Source organism: Pararge aegeria, chromosome 6 (assembly GCF_905163445.1).
Source record: "Pararge aegeria chromosome 6, ilParAegt1.1, whole genome shotgun sequence".
NCBI lineage: Eukaryota > Metazoa > Arthropoda > Insecta > Lepidoptera > Nymphalidae > Pararge > Pararge aegeria.
The window spans coordinates 4,581,764-4,597,727 of record NC_053185.1 but is presented as its reverse complement, the minus strand read 5'-3'; the positions used below and the strand labels follow the sequence as shown (position 1 = coordinate 4,597,727).

General features: G+C 37.5%; 2 protein-coding genes across 6 annotated transcripts in view; one reads left to right on the top strand and one right to left on the bottom strand.

The window, feature by feature from the left end:
- The window catches only part of LOC120624423 (serine/threonine-protein kinase NLK), a 202,969-nt gene that overhangs the window by 140,518 nt on the left and 46,487 nt on the right, over nt 1-15,964 (top strand). The gene's annotated exons all lie outside the window — the stretch shown is intronic.
- LOC120624424 (protein ALP1-like) lies at nt 3,996-7,303 on the bottom strand. Of its 4 annotated transcripts, none has more exons than XM_039890957.1 (3): nt 6,783-7,303; nt 5,244-5,497; nt 3,996-4,324 (listed from the first exon to the last, which is right to left on the bottom strand). In XM_039890957.1, the coding sequence occupies exons 1-3, from the start codon at nt 7,073-7,075 to the stop codon at nt 4,278-4,280; spliced, it is 594 nt and encodes a 197-aa protein (XP_039746891.1). In that variant the 5' UTR covers nt 7,076-7,303; the 3' UTR covers nt 3,996-4,277. The 4 variants fall into 4 exon arrangements, with proteins under 4 accessions (XP_039746891.1, XP_039746892.1, XP_039746890.1 ...); XM_039890958.1 differs by lacking the exon at nt 3,996-4,324 and adding an exon at nt 4,395-4,927 and having other exon boundaries at nt 6,783-7,300; XM_039890956.1 differs by lacking the exon at nt 3,996-4,324 and adding an exon at nt 4,396-5,156 and having other exon boundaries at nt 6,783-7,299.

Below are 15,964 nucleotides of genomic sequence, written 5' to 3'. Positions count from 1 at the left end.
ATCTTGTTCGGAAGCTCATCGTTCTGATCAAGCATTAGAAACGACAAAGTTAGTGCAAGTAGTTTTTTACGGTTACAATTAATAGTACCTAATTATAATGAAACAGCAAACACCTCCGCAATACATTACACCTACGCTTTATACAATCTGAATATTTAAGGCGAAAGAATCTTGTCGTAAATAACCGCTTTTATGTTATTCCATGGCTTCATTAAGTTCTTCTAATGGCATAACCTGGGAAGTTATGGCACATCAGCCTTTATTACACGGGGCGGTATCGCTTTTATGTGCGAAAATTATTTGAAAAATGCATTTGCTGGTTTGCTTTAATTAATTAAAAAAGTATAAAGATTTAAAGATATATATAATATAATGTTGCCTTTATCAACATGAGTTTAGATATTCCGCTTACACAATAACGAGTAATCAATAAAAATTAGGTATTTCTTGAATCTTGGTTGATTAACAAATAACGTGTGTGTTCGATTTTATAATGGAGAGTGATCTGAAGAGTTTTTGGTGTTAACCACGTGTTTACCTCGTATTCATCCACAACTACCAGATAATTACTATCGCGCACTTCTAAATTATCGAACAATTTTCCATTTGATGTGCGGGAAGCATAACAATGATTTAGGGTTTTCCAAGGGGCGGATAAACAAATTCTTTAAAAGGCAGCAACGCATTGGTGGCTCCACTGGTGCTGTGGATGTTCATGAGCGGCGGTTATTGCTAACCCACATACTCGTTTGCCTGCTATAAATATTATTAAAAAAAATAACATCTTCGCTATCTTTCATATTTTTCTTATGTTAATTTTATTATTATTACTCTTTATTTGTACACCACATGAAGTAAAAGAAATATATTAAGAAAAAAGAAACATAAAAATATAAGTAGAATACAAAAGGCGGCCTTATCGCCTAGTAGCTATCTCTGCCAGGCAACATTAGAATTAGGAAAAAAAAAAGAGGAGAACAAACTGCAGGTGGTACAAAATATAAAATAACTAATGTACACAAATGCATTTAAAATATAAAAAATATTTTAAAAAAAAAAACCTAATAATATATTGACTAACCTAATAAAGATAACTATAACATTTCTGTGAATTGTTATAGTAGTTATCATTTTCTTTCCAAGCATCTAACTTATAAGGATGCTGGATCGCTGGGTCCGTAAAGTTAAAAAAAAATAGTTTTAGATAGCAAAGTGTCGTTGCTATAGGCGATGATTTACAATTTAGGTCCTCAAAGAGCTTACCCCGTGAGTTGTTGAGATAGGGCGGCTCTGCTAATGTATTCAAGCAATTTTGCTAACGCCCAGCCTCCCGGGACGCGAACCCTTCTCCGGGCAGATTAAATTTGTACCCTTCTGTTTTTATTACTTTTAACTTGGGTACGTAGACGTCGAGTTTGTATGTGCTGGCGTTGGTGTAATGAGGAGTAATTGTCAAACGTCTCTACACATTTTCACCATACTACGAATGAGTTATTCGTTACGCAATATACGTTTGTTTATGTCAGCTGATTTTTTTATCTGTTAGAAACTATTTACAAAGAATATTAACATTTTTAAATTTTAAAAATTATATATTTTTAATTACGTTGAGTTTTGGCCGAATTGAAATTATTTTAAATTAATTTTGAAATTTGATGATACCGCAGCACTGACTAGCAGGATACAATAAGCAAAATATATAGTATCGTATGGAAATCCCTACAAAAGAACTATGTCCAGCAGTGGGTGTCCCGTCGTTAAGATTATGAAACATTGGAAAAGTGCGTCTAGCGCATATCCTTATCTACTTTTGAAAGAATTCCATACCTTATACCATCGAGCTATTCGGGTAACATTGCATTGCTTACCAAGTTCAATCACCTTAAGCTCTTAACTTTCGGAGTTATGTGTGTTTTAAGTAATTAAATATCACTTACTTTAAGGAAGGAAAATCCTGAGAGAACCCGGATACCCTCTTATATTTTTAAATTTGTTTTATGCAAACCAATCCTTACTTGACCAGTGTATTAGCTGGTAATGCCTGATGTGGATGACCTGATTTGTTTTTCAAAGTACCTATTCATTTTCTATAATACAGTTTATAGGTATAATGCTTATTTTGTAAGGTTATGTGCGCTTTACGATATTTTTACGATGCTCAGTTTCGCCATTCTGTTTCTGTATAACATTGTACATTGTTCCTTATCAGTTTATGGGATAGACATTGTTATAACCTCACATTCATTCTATTAACGACCCACTGCTGGCCACAGGTTTCATCTCATAGGAGTTTTTAGAACATCTGGATATAACCGGATTGGAATAACGTGCTTTTCTAGGCAAGAGTGTTGACACCGCTTTTGTTAAATTCATATCCAAAATTCATTTATGTCAAGAAGGCCCTCTTTATAAGCACTTTTCAAGTATGTCAGTCAAGTAATCAAGTAAGAAACGTCAAGTATGTCTGTTTGTAGTGACTCTACCACCCGTTCGGAAAGCAGAGAAGAGCCGCCCAGTAACTCAGTAGTTGTAATTATTGTTTTCATTCATCTGCTATATAAATGGATGACTCAGTTATCTTAAGTACAGAAAATAGGAAAATAAGCACAGCACAATGCAATATAATTTGGCCTTATCGCTAAATAGTGATAGGGAACTAATAACGTAAAAGATAGCTTGCAAACCAGATGTGTAGCTTTTTGCGTTGCCTTCCTTACCTTTAATATTCGTAAACACACCCTAGGGCGGAGTTCTATGAAGCCGAATTCGACTATGCTATATGATGTATATATCACGTAAAACTTCGCTAAAGTAATATTTTATTTAAGACGTAGTTGTCGAACTGAACTTTTAATTAAAAACATGTGCTGTTTTCATATTCTTGTCAAGAAGTTTTAAAATCCAATATCTTATAATTTTCATCCAACTCCGGAATCGACCCTAGAACCTTATAATCCGTAGCGGAACATGCTTAATACAAGACAGAAATGGAGGCATGCAAGTAGCTTAAAAAGATACAACCAGAGTGCATATTGGCATCCGTGGAGATCATGCTACCTAAGTATTGTAAAAAAAAAAATATTAGGCGTAGCTTTACTCGTATCGTCTCAATATAGCGTCCTCGATGCGGTTGAATTGGTACGGTCCCTATTTAGTTACTCGAACAACTTCCTCTCCGGAGGGTCGTTCGTAGTTCCCAACTGGATACGTATCAATGCAGGGATTTTATCCCACGCCGTGTTTTTAACTAACTCGAGTGTCTATGGTCACTTCGATGTACGCTTTCCGGATCGGATCAAAAATTAACGAAAAGTAACGCGAGAGTTAACTTAGATACTGCCAGGTTAACCAGTGCTTTCTGAAACACAGACCATTGGCTACCTAACTAGGTATTGCGAAGGGGTAACTTAACACCTATATACGGAATAGCTTTACATATACGTCCCGATATAGCGTCCTCGATGCGGTTGAATTGGTCCGAGGTCTATTTAGTTACTCGAACAACTTCCTCCCCAGAGAGCCGTTCGTAGTTCCTAGAAACTGTATCTATGCAAGGATTTTATCCTGCTATGTTTTTTTTAACTGCTGCTTTGGTCTAGTGGTATGAATTTTCGATAAGTATTTACAAACAAAATAAGTTGCGGGTTAGTCGGTCATGCTGGAGAAGAAACAGTAGCTTAAAATCAAAATTGATGGTTCACTGTAAAAAGGTCGGTCGTAAGTCGTAACAGGCTGTCTTCAAGTTGACAATAGGTATGTTGTGCCGACCCCCCATAAGGATGGTTAAGTTCAAATTAGGAGAAGCCCGGAGTTATGATGAATGTGAAAACTGAACTATACAAAAACATCAACAGCCGTAACAGTCCACGGCTGGACTAAAGGTGATAGGTTTCGTCGTAATCACCATGCTGGGCTACGGGTAGGTGATCGCAGTAGATGGTAGTAGTAGCACAGAGGACAATGTTGCCGGTTCTCCGTTATAGTCACTTAGGGCCGGCGCCCATTGTCGGCATCGGCACGACTGAGGATTTTAGGTGGCAAATAGCAATATACATTAACATAATGACAATAAAGTAGAAATTTCCATTATATATGGTCGTAATAACAAAAATACCGCTTCGGTATGCTTGAGGCTGCTGTATCGGCAGCCTTAAGAATGCTTCGGGATGCTTCGGCATCCTTCGGCATCCTTCGGTACCCGCCGGCGCCGAGGCACCACTCGGGGATAGCTTGCCCTGCGGGGCGAGGGGAGGCATCCGCCATTTGAATCATTTGACTCACACACAACACAATCGAGGTAACCACTGCGTGTATCGGTTGTTTGCTGTAACAACGAATTTTCTTGTAACAACGATGGCGGAAGAAAAGCTAATTAATTTAGTTTGTCTACACGAGTGTTTATACAATATAAAATCGCGTCACTACAGTGACCAACACATGAAAAATAATGCGTGGGAGCAAATCGCCAAAGAATTCAATAAAACACGTAAGTAAGCATCATAAACATTGTATTTTTTATTGAGTTATAATAAGTATAAGTATATATAATATATAATTAATTACATTGACTTATAGATCGTTGGTATTTTATGATCTATTGACAATATTATTCTGCCAACTAACTGACCCATGTTCAGAGTTAAAATATTGTTTAAATTGATCTCTAATGACCATACCCTCGCACATGATAATATCGGTATCGCCAACTACATTGTTATCCACGGAACTTTCTAAAATGTCACTTTCCTGTAGTGGGTTTGGAAGTTCCGTCGTTGCATTGTTAATGATGTAATTATGTAAAGAACAGCAGGCTAAAATGATGTTATCTATATATTTTGCTTGTACTTGCATTCTCCTCTGAAATATTTCAAACCTTGATTGAAGAATGCCAAAAGCACTCTCCACAATACGCCTTGCTCGACTTAGTCTGTAATTAAAAACTCTTTTCTCTATATTTGCCAATTGATTCGCAGGGTACGGTCTCATTATATTTTTCGTTAGTGGAAATGCTTCATCAGCAACAAAAACATAGGGTAATTCTTCAGTTATTCCTCGTAAGCTCACATTTTGAGGAATATTTAAGGTGTCGTTTTGCAATTTTAAACCCAATTTTGAATGATCTAATATACCACCGTCGCTATTTCTACCATAAGCACCTACATCGACAATGACAAATCTGTATTTAGCATCTGCTACAGCCAACAGAACGATACTAAAAAATTTTTTATAATTAAAATACATACTTCCACTATTATTTGGAGCTCGTATCTTGAAGTGCTTGCCATCTATGGCACCAATACAATTTGGAAAATTCCATATTTCATCAAAGTCTTTAGCAATTATCTTCCATTGTGCTGTTGTTGGTTTTGGCAGAACGATACGGCCAAGAATATTCCAGATTACACGGCAGGTTTCATGGACTATACAACGAACTGTACTAAATCCCATTCGGTAATTGAATGCTAAAGTTTTGAAACTGACTCCTGTGATTAAAAACCTGAAAAGAAACATTATATTTTTAAATATAGCTTAGGTAGGTACCTATTAATCTATTGCCACTTGGAAAACCTGCGTGAAAACCCCTCACTAACAAACCATTCATTTATATGTTTATTATATTATTTTCAGCTCAAGAATGCCTCAAGATGTGGACGAACATCAGAAACAACTATCGAAAAGCGATAAAAAATAGAACAAGCAAAAGTGGTGATTCTGCAAAGCCACAAAGGCCAATAAAACACGAAAGAGAACTCCAATTCTTAACTACATTTTTACAAAATAGAGCACAGGTATCTAATTTAGATTCGTCTTCCGAGGACACACAAGATTCTTTCTTGGATTCTCTTCAATCACGGCCACAATCACAAATGTCACATTCAGATTCACAAAACTCGCGTCCTCGATCACAAAACATAACCACAGCTGAGATATTAAAAAATTATATAGATTCTAAAAATAACGAAGATGAACATCCTATAGATATATTTTTTAAATCAATGTCTGCTACAGTAAAATCTTTACCGAAAAAGTTGCAACTTCAAGTGAAAAGAGATGTATTGCTTATTGTTAATAAGGCAGAAATCGAATATTCAGAAATGTTAGAAGCACCACAGCATATTGAAACAACAAGATCTATTAATGAACCATCCACATCGAAACAAAAACCTCCTGTGAATCAATCAAACTACACCATGGACGATTTTTCTTATTACACACCCCAAGCAACATCCGTAAATAACGAGGACAACATACATTCAACATTGAAATATACACCGACACCCATACCTAGATGCCAAGACCAAAACATTGAAATCAGTGATTACCAGAATATTGAAACCAATGATTACCAGAATTTGTAATTTCTTTAACATATTATTACCTGCAGCAAAGCTAATGTGATTAAAAATAAAGATATGACTCCAATGTCATCAACAATCGCTCCACGACGACAGTTCTATGACCGGCGCAGCATGAAATATAGATTCAGACGAAATAGTAATGTAGTCTGCGATCTGAAGTCACCATTCGAATCATACCTGTACGAGTATATGTGAATTAAAAAATAATAAATATGATTATTAACACATTAAAGTATTGTTTATTATTAACTAACTAAGGGAACTATTTAATTTTCCGGGATAAAAAGTAGCTTATGTCACTCTCCAGGTCCTCAACTATACCCAATCAAAAAATCACGTCAATCCGTGGCTTTCTTGCAGCGTGATTGAAGGACAAACCAACAAACACACTTTCGCATTTATAATATTAGTATGATTACTCACCTCAAGCACACAGACAATCTTTCTTCAACAGATATAGGTGTGCGAAAATTTGATTGTTTTTTCTCCATGAAAGGTCGAAGCAAATGAACCAGACTTTCAAAATTTTCATAACTCATTCTATAGTAGTCATAAAATTTTCGCACGTCATAACGCAAATCATTGAATAAATTGTTGAATTCACCGGACGTATATCGTTGCTTCCAAAGGTTGTTCACCCAAAATCTTCTTGATTGATTAGATTTCTCTTCTTCTTCAGCAAGAGCTGCTATGAGCACTAGATCCCAGTCCACCATATTAAATACAACTCACACAACTAGCTTGTAACAACTCTGAAACTGTTTTGACGAGAAATACGATATTGAGACGCTTCGGCAAGCTACAGGACGGTGCGGCATGCTAAAGGACGCCTCGTCATCCCTAAGAACGTTGCAGCATGCCAAAGCATAGTTTCCATCAGTGTGCGCTTGCATGTAGGATGCCGAAGGATCCTGTTCCTTGCCGATGCCGACAATGGGCGCCGGCCCTTAGTCGCCTCGTACGACACCCGCGAGAAGATCAGGGGTTGTGGCAACTGTATTCTGATCCGCCGCAGAATACCACATTGCATGGCACTATACAAACATTAATTACAAACTAGAGCCAGCGTTATTGTCACTAACAGCACAGACAGTTCAATCTAGTGTAAGTTACGGCACTCTTATAATTAAATTGACTGTTCGAATTATGACATGACTCTTAAAAACCTTATGCTTCGTCGCCGACGGCACTTGGCATGAGATGCTCGGAGAGGCATCTTGGCTACGATGTAGAAACCCCTCCTCCCTAAACCCTATTCCCTTAGCGACAACGACTTGGAAACTTGCCCGATAGGCTTTAGATAAACGCTACCAAAAAGCAACAATGGACTCTTCGAGGGGAGAAATTTTACGCTGCGTTTCTCTTTGCTTCAAAATGGACCTTTGGAATCATTTTTTTTAAAGTGTAATTTTCCTGTGAGTTTGTAATTGTAACGGTTTGCGAATCACATTTCCGGTATATAGGTTTCGGCAGAGTTTTTTTTAAACCTTAAGCAATAAACGGAATGTTGTGTGTGTTACTGAATTAATGAACGAGGCCCTTTTAGTTCTACGTCTTCTGGGTGCAACGGATAGGATCTAGTCATCGATTTCGTTTCAAGTACATAGTTTCATTCACCTAGATTCATACCAGCATTTGTCTGTTTTAGGTTTAAAGTAAGTCATAATATATAACACGTATATTCCAATATAAATGTAAGTGTTATATGACTTCTTGAAAGTCTAGTTTTATGCTCACTGCTTCCAAAAACTTTATCGATTTTGGATGAAGATAAATTCCAGACGTAGATACTATAACCAGGCGTCAGGCGACCCGTATAAGAGCAACGTGGTAGTAAATTACACTTATTATATTTTCTGTATTGCGGATTAAGGTGTATTCTGTGTTAGAAGGACCCTTTTCCCAGAGATGCGTCAGATTATATGTGGTTTGGTAGGAAATATAAAATGAGATTCAAAGTAGAATAATGAAAAGTCTTCCGTTGCGAGCTCTGGCTGTAGACCCGAATTTTATATCAAGAAGCATTAGCATATCTTTCTTCTGCTAAGTTAATTTAGAAAAGTTTGCCGTCACAGAACGCCTCGCAAACGTAAAACATCAGAACGAGAGCAGTGTCGTAGATAAGACAACGTCATGCCGTTTACCGTGACGGCATAATGGTAGATTTTGCTGCCAAGGCTCGCTAAATATATATCATGTCGCGTTAATAGAAGCTTCACATCAATACGTGTTGCTTAATTATTTAGATAAACGCTAATAATTTTTATAGATATTTGAAGTGAAAACTTCTTTAGGTGTGTTGAGCACTTATTGAATGGACAAAAAGTGTGAAACTTGCGCCATCGTTACCGCACGTTTTCCTTGAGCTATATGTATACTGAGTGTATATTATGAGCCTACATAGATTTAGTTTTCACCTCAATCCGCAGTCCCCAAATACTGACCCGCATGTTTTTTTAGTTTTGCTCGTGTTCCTTTGTCGTTTCTTCGCTGTTCAAAGACAGTGCGTGCTTTTGCGACTGCATGATCCCGTGATTCACCGTAGCAGTTGTAAATCACTTTATTTATAAATGGCCATTAAAATTATTTTGTACAAAGATAATGTTTATGTACTTACTTGCATGTTGATGGATTTGCGCTGCAGTGACGACGTTGTTTTTACCTGTACCCTTTACATGACATTTACATGCTCACAATCGCAGGGCAACTGTCTCGTTCGCCAAGTGCATGATCGACTACTGATAACTAGGTCCTGGTTTCGGCTGAAATTGTTAGGTATTGGTTTTTCTGTCAAGATATTCGCATTGCCAGGATTGTAGTCAGAAAATTAACGTTGTTCCTTCGGAGATAACTTTAAGACCTCTGTCCCGGTTATCATTACTGTATGATAATAATATTATAGTTAAAACCCACCAACCCGTTTTTTTGTTTATTTTATTTTCTAAGATGCGGGCGGTTTATTCGTAATTCAACAGAACTATTGTCTGTGGAATTCGACCCTAAGATTTGTTTCCACTTTTTATCGCAGTGAATGTCTTGGTAAAGACTTGATCATTCAGCGATTATGGCATGGACGTGCGACTCTGACGGAAATTTGCCGCTGTCGGTTTTTTTTATCTCATCTACTATACCTATTTTTCAATTAGTATATTTTACATCCGAGTTTCGATTGTAAATTTTTGTTCGATTATTAGGCGCTAATTAGGTGCAACCGAGAAATTATATCTGGCGATATTAGAATATATATTAGAATAATTCTTCTTTACCCATGATCAGTTGAAGAATTATAATATTTTTTTGGTATCTTCTATATATATAAGTTTTTTCGGTTTTTGAATCCCGAGGGAACCGGTACTTTTCAGGATGGTAAAAAGTATGGCCTGCCCGTCTCTAGGGTGTAAGCTATTTCTATGCAACATTTTGCCAAGATCGGCGTAGCTGTGGAAGCAAGATAGAGCGCATCCTATTTCCATCTTGAAAATTCTAGCTATATAAATTATAGCCTAAATTTCATCAAGATTTCCGTAGTGGTTGGCTGACCGTAAGTTAATGTTAGTTAAAATTTTCCTGCAGGTTACTGCTGCATGCATGACTGCCACCTCATTTTACTTAAACATAACATTTTATGGTTAAATGTTTTGATTTCTTTCATAAAAGCCTCCTTTATTATAACATAAATTGATTTAGAACTACACCCTCAACGCTACAATGGTTGGCGGGGTACACTAACTCGTGCATTACCAATCGTATTGGATACCAAATAATAAAAAGCTCTTTGAAAATACTTATTAAACGGTCCTATTCATTTGGGAGCACTTTCAAGTGTGTTTCTTTGCGGCTGTGGGTTACTCATTGCTCGAATGCAGCGACCGCCCCTATTCATCAAAGTCCGAACTCCGACCTCCGCCCGCTTTTACGTTTACCCGCTTACCCGCCGCATTCATGCGGCACTTGGACCCTGAAATATTCGTAAAATTAGGCCACAGCTAAATTTAATCAGTTTAGGTGACTCGTTTGATCTAGCTAGTATAGCAGTAGACCTTTTTGTGACGCAGCTAGTCCGGGGAAGTACGTACTACGGACGATATTCTACGGTATTCTTATTTCTCTGTTTCTGCTTATGTTTGGGGCCAGTGGCGTGCATGCAGGTTATGCACAGGTTATGTAGATGATATAAAATGAAGAAAATCTCCAGTACGAGTTATAAATACATAAGGGTAGGCTTTTATAAATTTTACAATGCAAAAAAAATCCTTTAGTTTTTTATAACTCGAGACTTTCTTCATTTTATATCATCTGCATACCCTGTGCATACCCTCTATGGACGCTTTACGGACGGTTAGGGCATGGTTGCCGGTGTAATTACAGGCACATGAGGCTGAATACCCACGCCTCAGGGTAATGGACACAGAGCGGGCCTTTGTAGGGCTTGTACCTTGCATGTCTTGCCAAGTATTGCTGTGTTTACACATCCACCAGGTTCTTCTGGTTAAGTCAATTATTACTGTAAGCAACCCTTACTTATCCTTATAAGCCTTCCGTACCATGGTGTAATTGTACTTCTGATTGCAATCTCACCTTGTAAGTGACGATGCAGTCTAAGATGGTAGCGCAAGTGAGATTTTTTAGATCAGATGGTTCCAGAACAACCGTGTTCAGTGAAAAAATTGTTCAGAGGGCGCTCTTCTTCTCGGTAGAATCTGCCTTCCGAACCGCTGGTAGAGTCAGTACAAACAGACAGACTTGACGTTTCAAAAGTGCTTATATTAGACCTACTTGAAATAAATGAATTTCGAATTTTTAATTTTTGAACTTGTAATGCCAAAACTGTATTTTTTTTTCATTTCCGTCTGCATACATTTTTTAAGAGAGTTCATACATTTTCTGCGAGAGGTGCGCCCTTGTAACTTAGGTATTTTATATAGACTGCTGATTAAAATTTATCCTTTTGGAATTACAACCTAACATGATTTTTTTCGGACGGATTTTTGTTTAAATTTTGGACCTTATCTTATCAGTGTCCTTTTTAATCGGTTAATGTACAAGTCAGTGGGTCGCGAATCGCGAGCAAAAGTGCCTTTAACTATGAATCTAACCCAGTTCGCTATTAGACGTTGTTTTGCTCCTTTTATGGTAATTTTATTGCTTGTTGCCCCATTTATCAGCTCGCATAGAGTTTGGTAAACATGCTATTATGGAACAAAACTTGGTTAACAAAAGCTAATAAAATTTCGAGATAAGTAGGACATTGAAATTGCTCTTGTAAGATTTTACGTTGACTTCGTTTCTACGAGAAAGAGAGAAAACATCATTATTATTTAATTCTAATCATTATTTGCAATGTTGTAACTAATTGATGTTCTTTATATTGAGGCCCAGTTCCGGCTTAAAAGAGCGCTAGACAGAACTGAATGGCAGAAAATAGAGGAGGCCTTTACCCACAAGGGGTCCTTGGTTTCATAAAGCAATTTGACAAAAAAAAAAAAAAAATATTTAACGTAACAAATTTGCAAAAGCTTATATTCTTATCGATTTTAATATTTATTATGTTTTATTTGGTTATCAAGGAATAATAAAAGGCTTTTTTATTATTTTTTATTTATTATATTAGGCCCAAACACAATGATGGTAGAACAAAAGTAACAAAAAGTTTGTGCATGCGCATATGCGGGCCCTGTCAGTACTGCTTATATAGTCCGTATTAGCTATTGAGTAAGTGGTTATGTCTGGGTCCCGAGTTAATTTTCATGATCAATATCAATCCATTACCGGGCTCGGGTTCTCTTTTTATAATTATTGACTTGGTAGACTTCACACGTCCTTGAGAATATTATGTAGAGTCTCTCTGAGAGATCTCTTGTTTGAAAAGTGTCCCATTGTAATATGGACCTTCGAGAAATGGATCGAAATTAGTGTTTACAACTAGATAGATAAGATAGATAAAAGTCTTTATTGCACATACAGAAAAAAAAACAAATGGTAAATATACCGCTCGAAGCCATCTCCTCCAGATAACCTAGATGGCGCCAGAGTCGCTATAAGACGTATATAAATGCATATATTAATATCGGCATCAGCTGTAGGAAAGCCGTAGCTTAGTGGTCAAAACACTCAGGCCGCGGGTTCAAATTCTGTAGGTACATACAATTTTGACATGCATTTTAAATTTATAAAATACTATCTAAAGCTGTCAGACATGTAGGTTTCTTAACGATGCTTTTCTCACAGCTAACGCAATTTATATTTTACTGCTTAGAACGCAAATAACTTTGATGAGCTATAGCGTGCCGGGAATCGAATTCGGTCCTTCCAAAAGGGAGGCTGAACTATTAACCGCTAAGCCGCTTTAGTTAACTACAAACAACGTCACATATCCAGTGACAAAATTCAGTCGACTATGCGCAAAAAGCACCTTCGACTAGCTTACACTGTCGCAAATAGGATGCAACATTTTCAGCAAATATAAATCCGGCTACAAAATCAAAAACAAACATTAAATAACCATCGCTGCTATAACCATAACAAATGATTAAAAAGGTATTACCTGCTGGGGGGACCCAGTTCAAACCCTGTTAGCTCCTCTAACTTCTCGGAGCTATGTACGTCTTAAGCAATTTAAAGGAAAACATCGTGAGAAAACCCGCGTGCCTGACAGTTCTCCATAATGTTCTCAAAGGCGTGTCCGCACTTGGCAAGACCCGTGCCCTGTACTGGGCCAATAATTCGCTGTTGTTGTTGATGATGATGACCATGATGATACATCATTTTGGATGCTACAGAAAACAAGCTAGTTCTAAACCTCATTCTTTGTATGAAATCCGTTTAGGTATTAGAGGCAGAGGAGGTATAGAGTATAGGCTAGTTGCGAGATATGACGACGGAGAGGAACAAAATGTAGCAGCTCTTTGTAAAGTCCGCGCCTGGCGGAATATTCATGAGCACGCTACGGTAATTAGGAATGGAGACACTGGCACAGGGTTTACTGATGAAAGGCTTATTGTCTAGCCTCGGCCTTACGTTTGAACAATGCTCCAAACAGTGGGTTCGGTATATCTCTACAGTGCGTTCGAGTCGTTCGCTGCGATGTTTTAACCATTTGAAATATGATGTAAGCGTGATGTGTTAACAATGGTTATTGGGTAAAATGTGCTGCTGCTTACGAAATTACAAACCGATATTATTATAATGTAAGCGGTGATAGCCCAGGGTAGGACTTCGACTTCGCTTTCGGGGGGCAGAATTGGGCTCGAACTTTAGTCGTAAAAATATCACTTGAAACATCGTGAGCAAACCTTACGCGTTTTTTTGCCGTGGTGGAAAAGCTTTATTACTAACTCCGACCCTAGGGCAGGACGGAGATTATGTAGGATGTGTAGGCTTTGGTTACCACACTACCGACAATGACTTGCCTCGAAACGATTAAGCGTAGCGATACGAAACCGTTTACGGTTATGGGTTTTAATATGACTCCCAAATACCTAACAGGTTAGCCTGTTATCATTATAAACAGCATCAATAACCACAATGTGAGATTGCAGCCAAGGTCTTCTAACTTTTAGTGTAGTGTAGGCCTAACAGGTCGTGTATGGAATATTGTCGCAAACGTTTTTTAGTTCATAAATGCGAAGTCCGATAACTACGGAATTTCTTGTTAATCGCATTCGTATAATCATATAAGGCGATTCAGTTTTGCGCTTGGCAATCGAACGAGTTTACTAAACAAAGCAGCGCTGGTGAAAAAAATCTAAGGCGACAAATTCCTTACCATCGCGTACCGCATTTTCATACGGTTTTGTATAATTACGTTAAAGGACGTCTGTACTTTGTGTCTAGTCAAACCGGCGACTGTCGAGCTCAGTGGTAAGAGAAGTTTTCTTTCTGCTTCTCCATATGTAGTATTAGAAATATTTTGTAAATAGCAGTAAGCTTTTTTTTAAACTTTTTATTGCACATCCAGCGGTATAAATAAGGCAAAGCATTTTCTACCAGCCAACCTTCGGAGGTGCGAGAAAAAAAGAGAGCGGGTGCGGCAAAAATAAAGTACATATTTATAGCGGAATTGTTTGTACTAATAATACCAAGGGGCATATAAATTATATATATATAAAAAATATTAATACTACATTTATGTAAATATCATAAAACTAATACACATGTTATATGGAGAAAAGCGTTAACGTCATAGGAAAAGTTGTGAGCTTTTCGTGACTGAGTTCGTCCGGGGAAGGACTACCACAATGCTTCTTTCTACCGCCAAGCTGCATTGTTATTTTCCGTTATAAAGGTCTTCGTTGCCGGTGTAATAACTTGCAAGTGAGGTTTTCAAAAAACTCAAAACAATGCAATAACAAATATGGAAGTAGCCGGTGACGCGAAATCTCAAGATTTTATCCGTCCAAAGAGTCCATCATGCATATATACCGACAATCGAGTTTATACAATGTGTCAGTGTATATATGTGTTTACGTGAACATAGGCAGCTAAACGCAACGTCTGGTGCAATTCGTCACGAACATGTCAAGGTCATCGGTGACGCGAACCTATAAGTTCTACCAAAATTGCTCAAAGCGGCTAGAAAAGTTGTAGTCGAAGAATTACTTTATTTCTATTTCGCAACGCCTAGGAATTACGTATATGTACTCTGGAGTAGTTAGGAATGTACCTACTTTGGATGATGGTCATGACAGTTTTAACGATGATGGGTAGGGAAAAGAAATAACAACGGCAGCTCTCTACAACTCGTATAGCTCGAGCGATAAACTGAAGGAGAACTTCGCTGGTTCTTCAAGTTTTATTGCGGCGCAGTAAAAAATATATATTGGAACTCTCGTTTTTATTGTTTCCAAGCGAAGTTCCGGCAATGAAATCTCTTTTAATGCACTATAATAACTTTAAGATGATTGGTGTTTAAATAATATTATACTATAAGTATTAAAGAACTGCTCGCACGTTTTCTACAGATAGCATGGTCCTATTTTCGTTTTCTGGGTCGGACCTAAAAATCAGTAGGTATTGAGTATTTCTATAAAGAAAATCTCATTAGTATCAGGTCAGGAAATTTGCACTGTCCACTATCTACGAAAGCACGTTAAAGCCGTTCCTGATTACGGTCATAATAAGTGAAAAAACCGCCAACTTCGCATTGGTGCAACCAGCTTGGTAGTTTCAGTCTTATAATCCTCTAACTTAACCTAGCCTCGAATCGATTCGAAGGAATCGATTCCTAGGTCCTCTTGACCTCGTAATTGTTATCACTTGAAACAAGCAGCCCTAGCTCAATTATATCGCCACTGAGGTTTAGTGGGTATTACGTAAGTGGAGTCCACATATCCACCTGTCCGGTGGGATTTGTAAATGCATTCCCCAGTGGCTTAAAAAAACGGACATAAATCTTTGAAATTGTATGGCGATTTTGGTTTTACCTAGTACCTCTACTGTGAAAGAAAGCACAGTGGGACCTTAAAATAATATTGAATACGATCGAGAAACAATTGCTAAGCTACTACTATGCCATGAGTGGTTTAAAAATCGACTAAAATAATAGAAATTCAATGTACAAAAGCCGACAAGCATTCTCATATTAACAGGGCACTTGTGTTTACTGA

Excerpts from the sequence above, each read along its gene's own strand:
- LOC120624424 (XM_039890955.1), bottom strand. The coding sequence starts at position 7,075 with ATGGTGGACTGGGATCTAGTGCTCATAGCAGCTCTTGCTGAAGAAGAA. Across the intron at positions 5,498-6,782 it reads AGATTGTCTGTGTGCTTGAG|GTTTTTAATCACAGGAGTCA; the intron begins GTGAGTAATCAT and ends GTTTCTTTTCAG.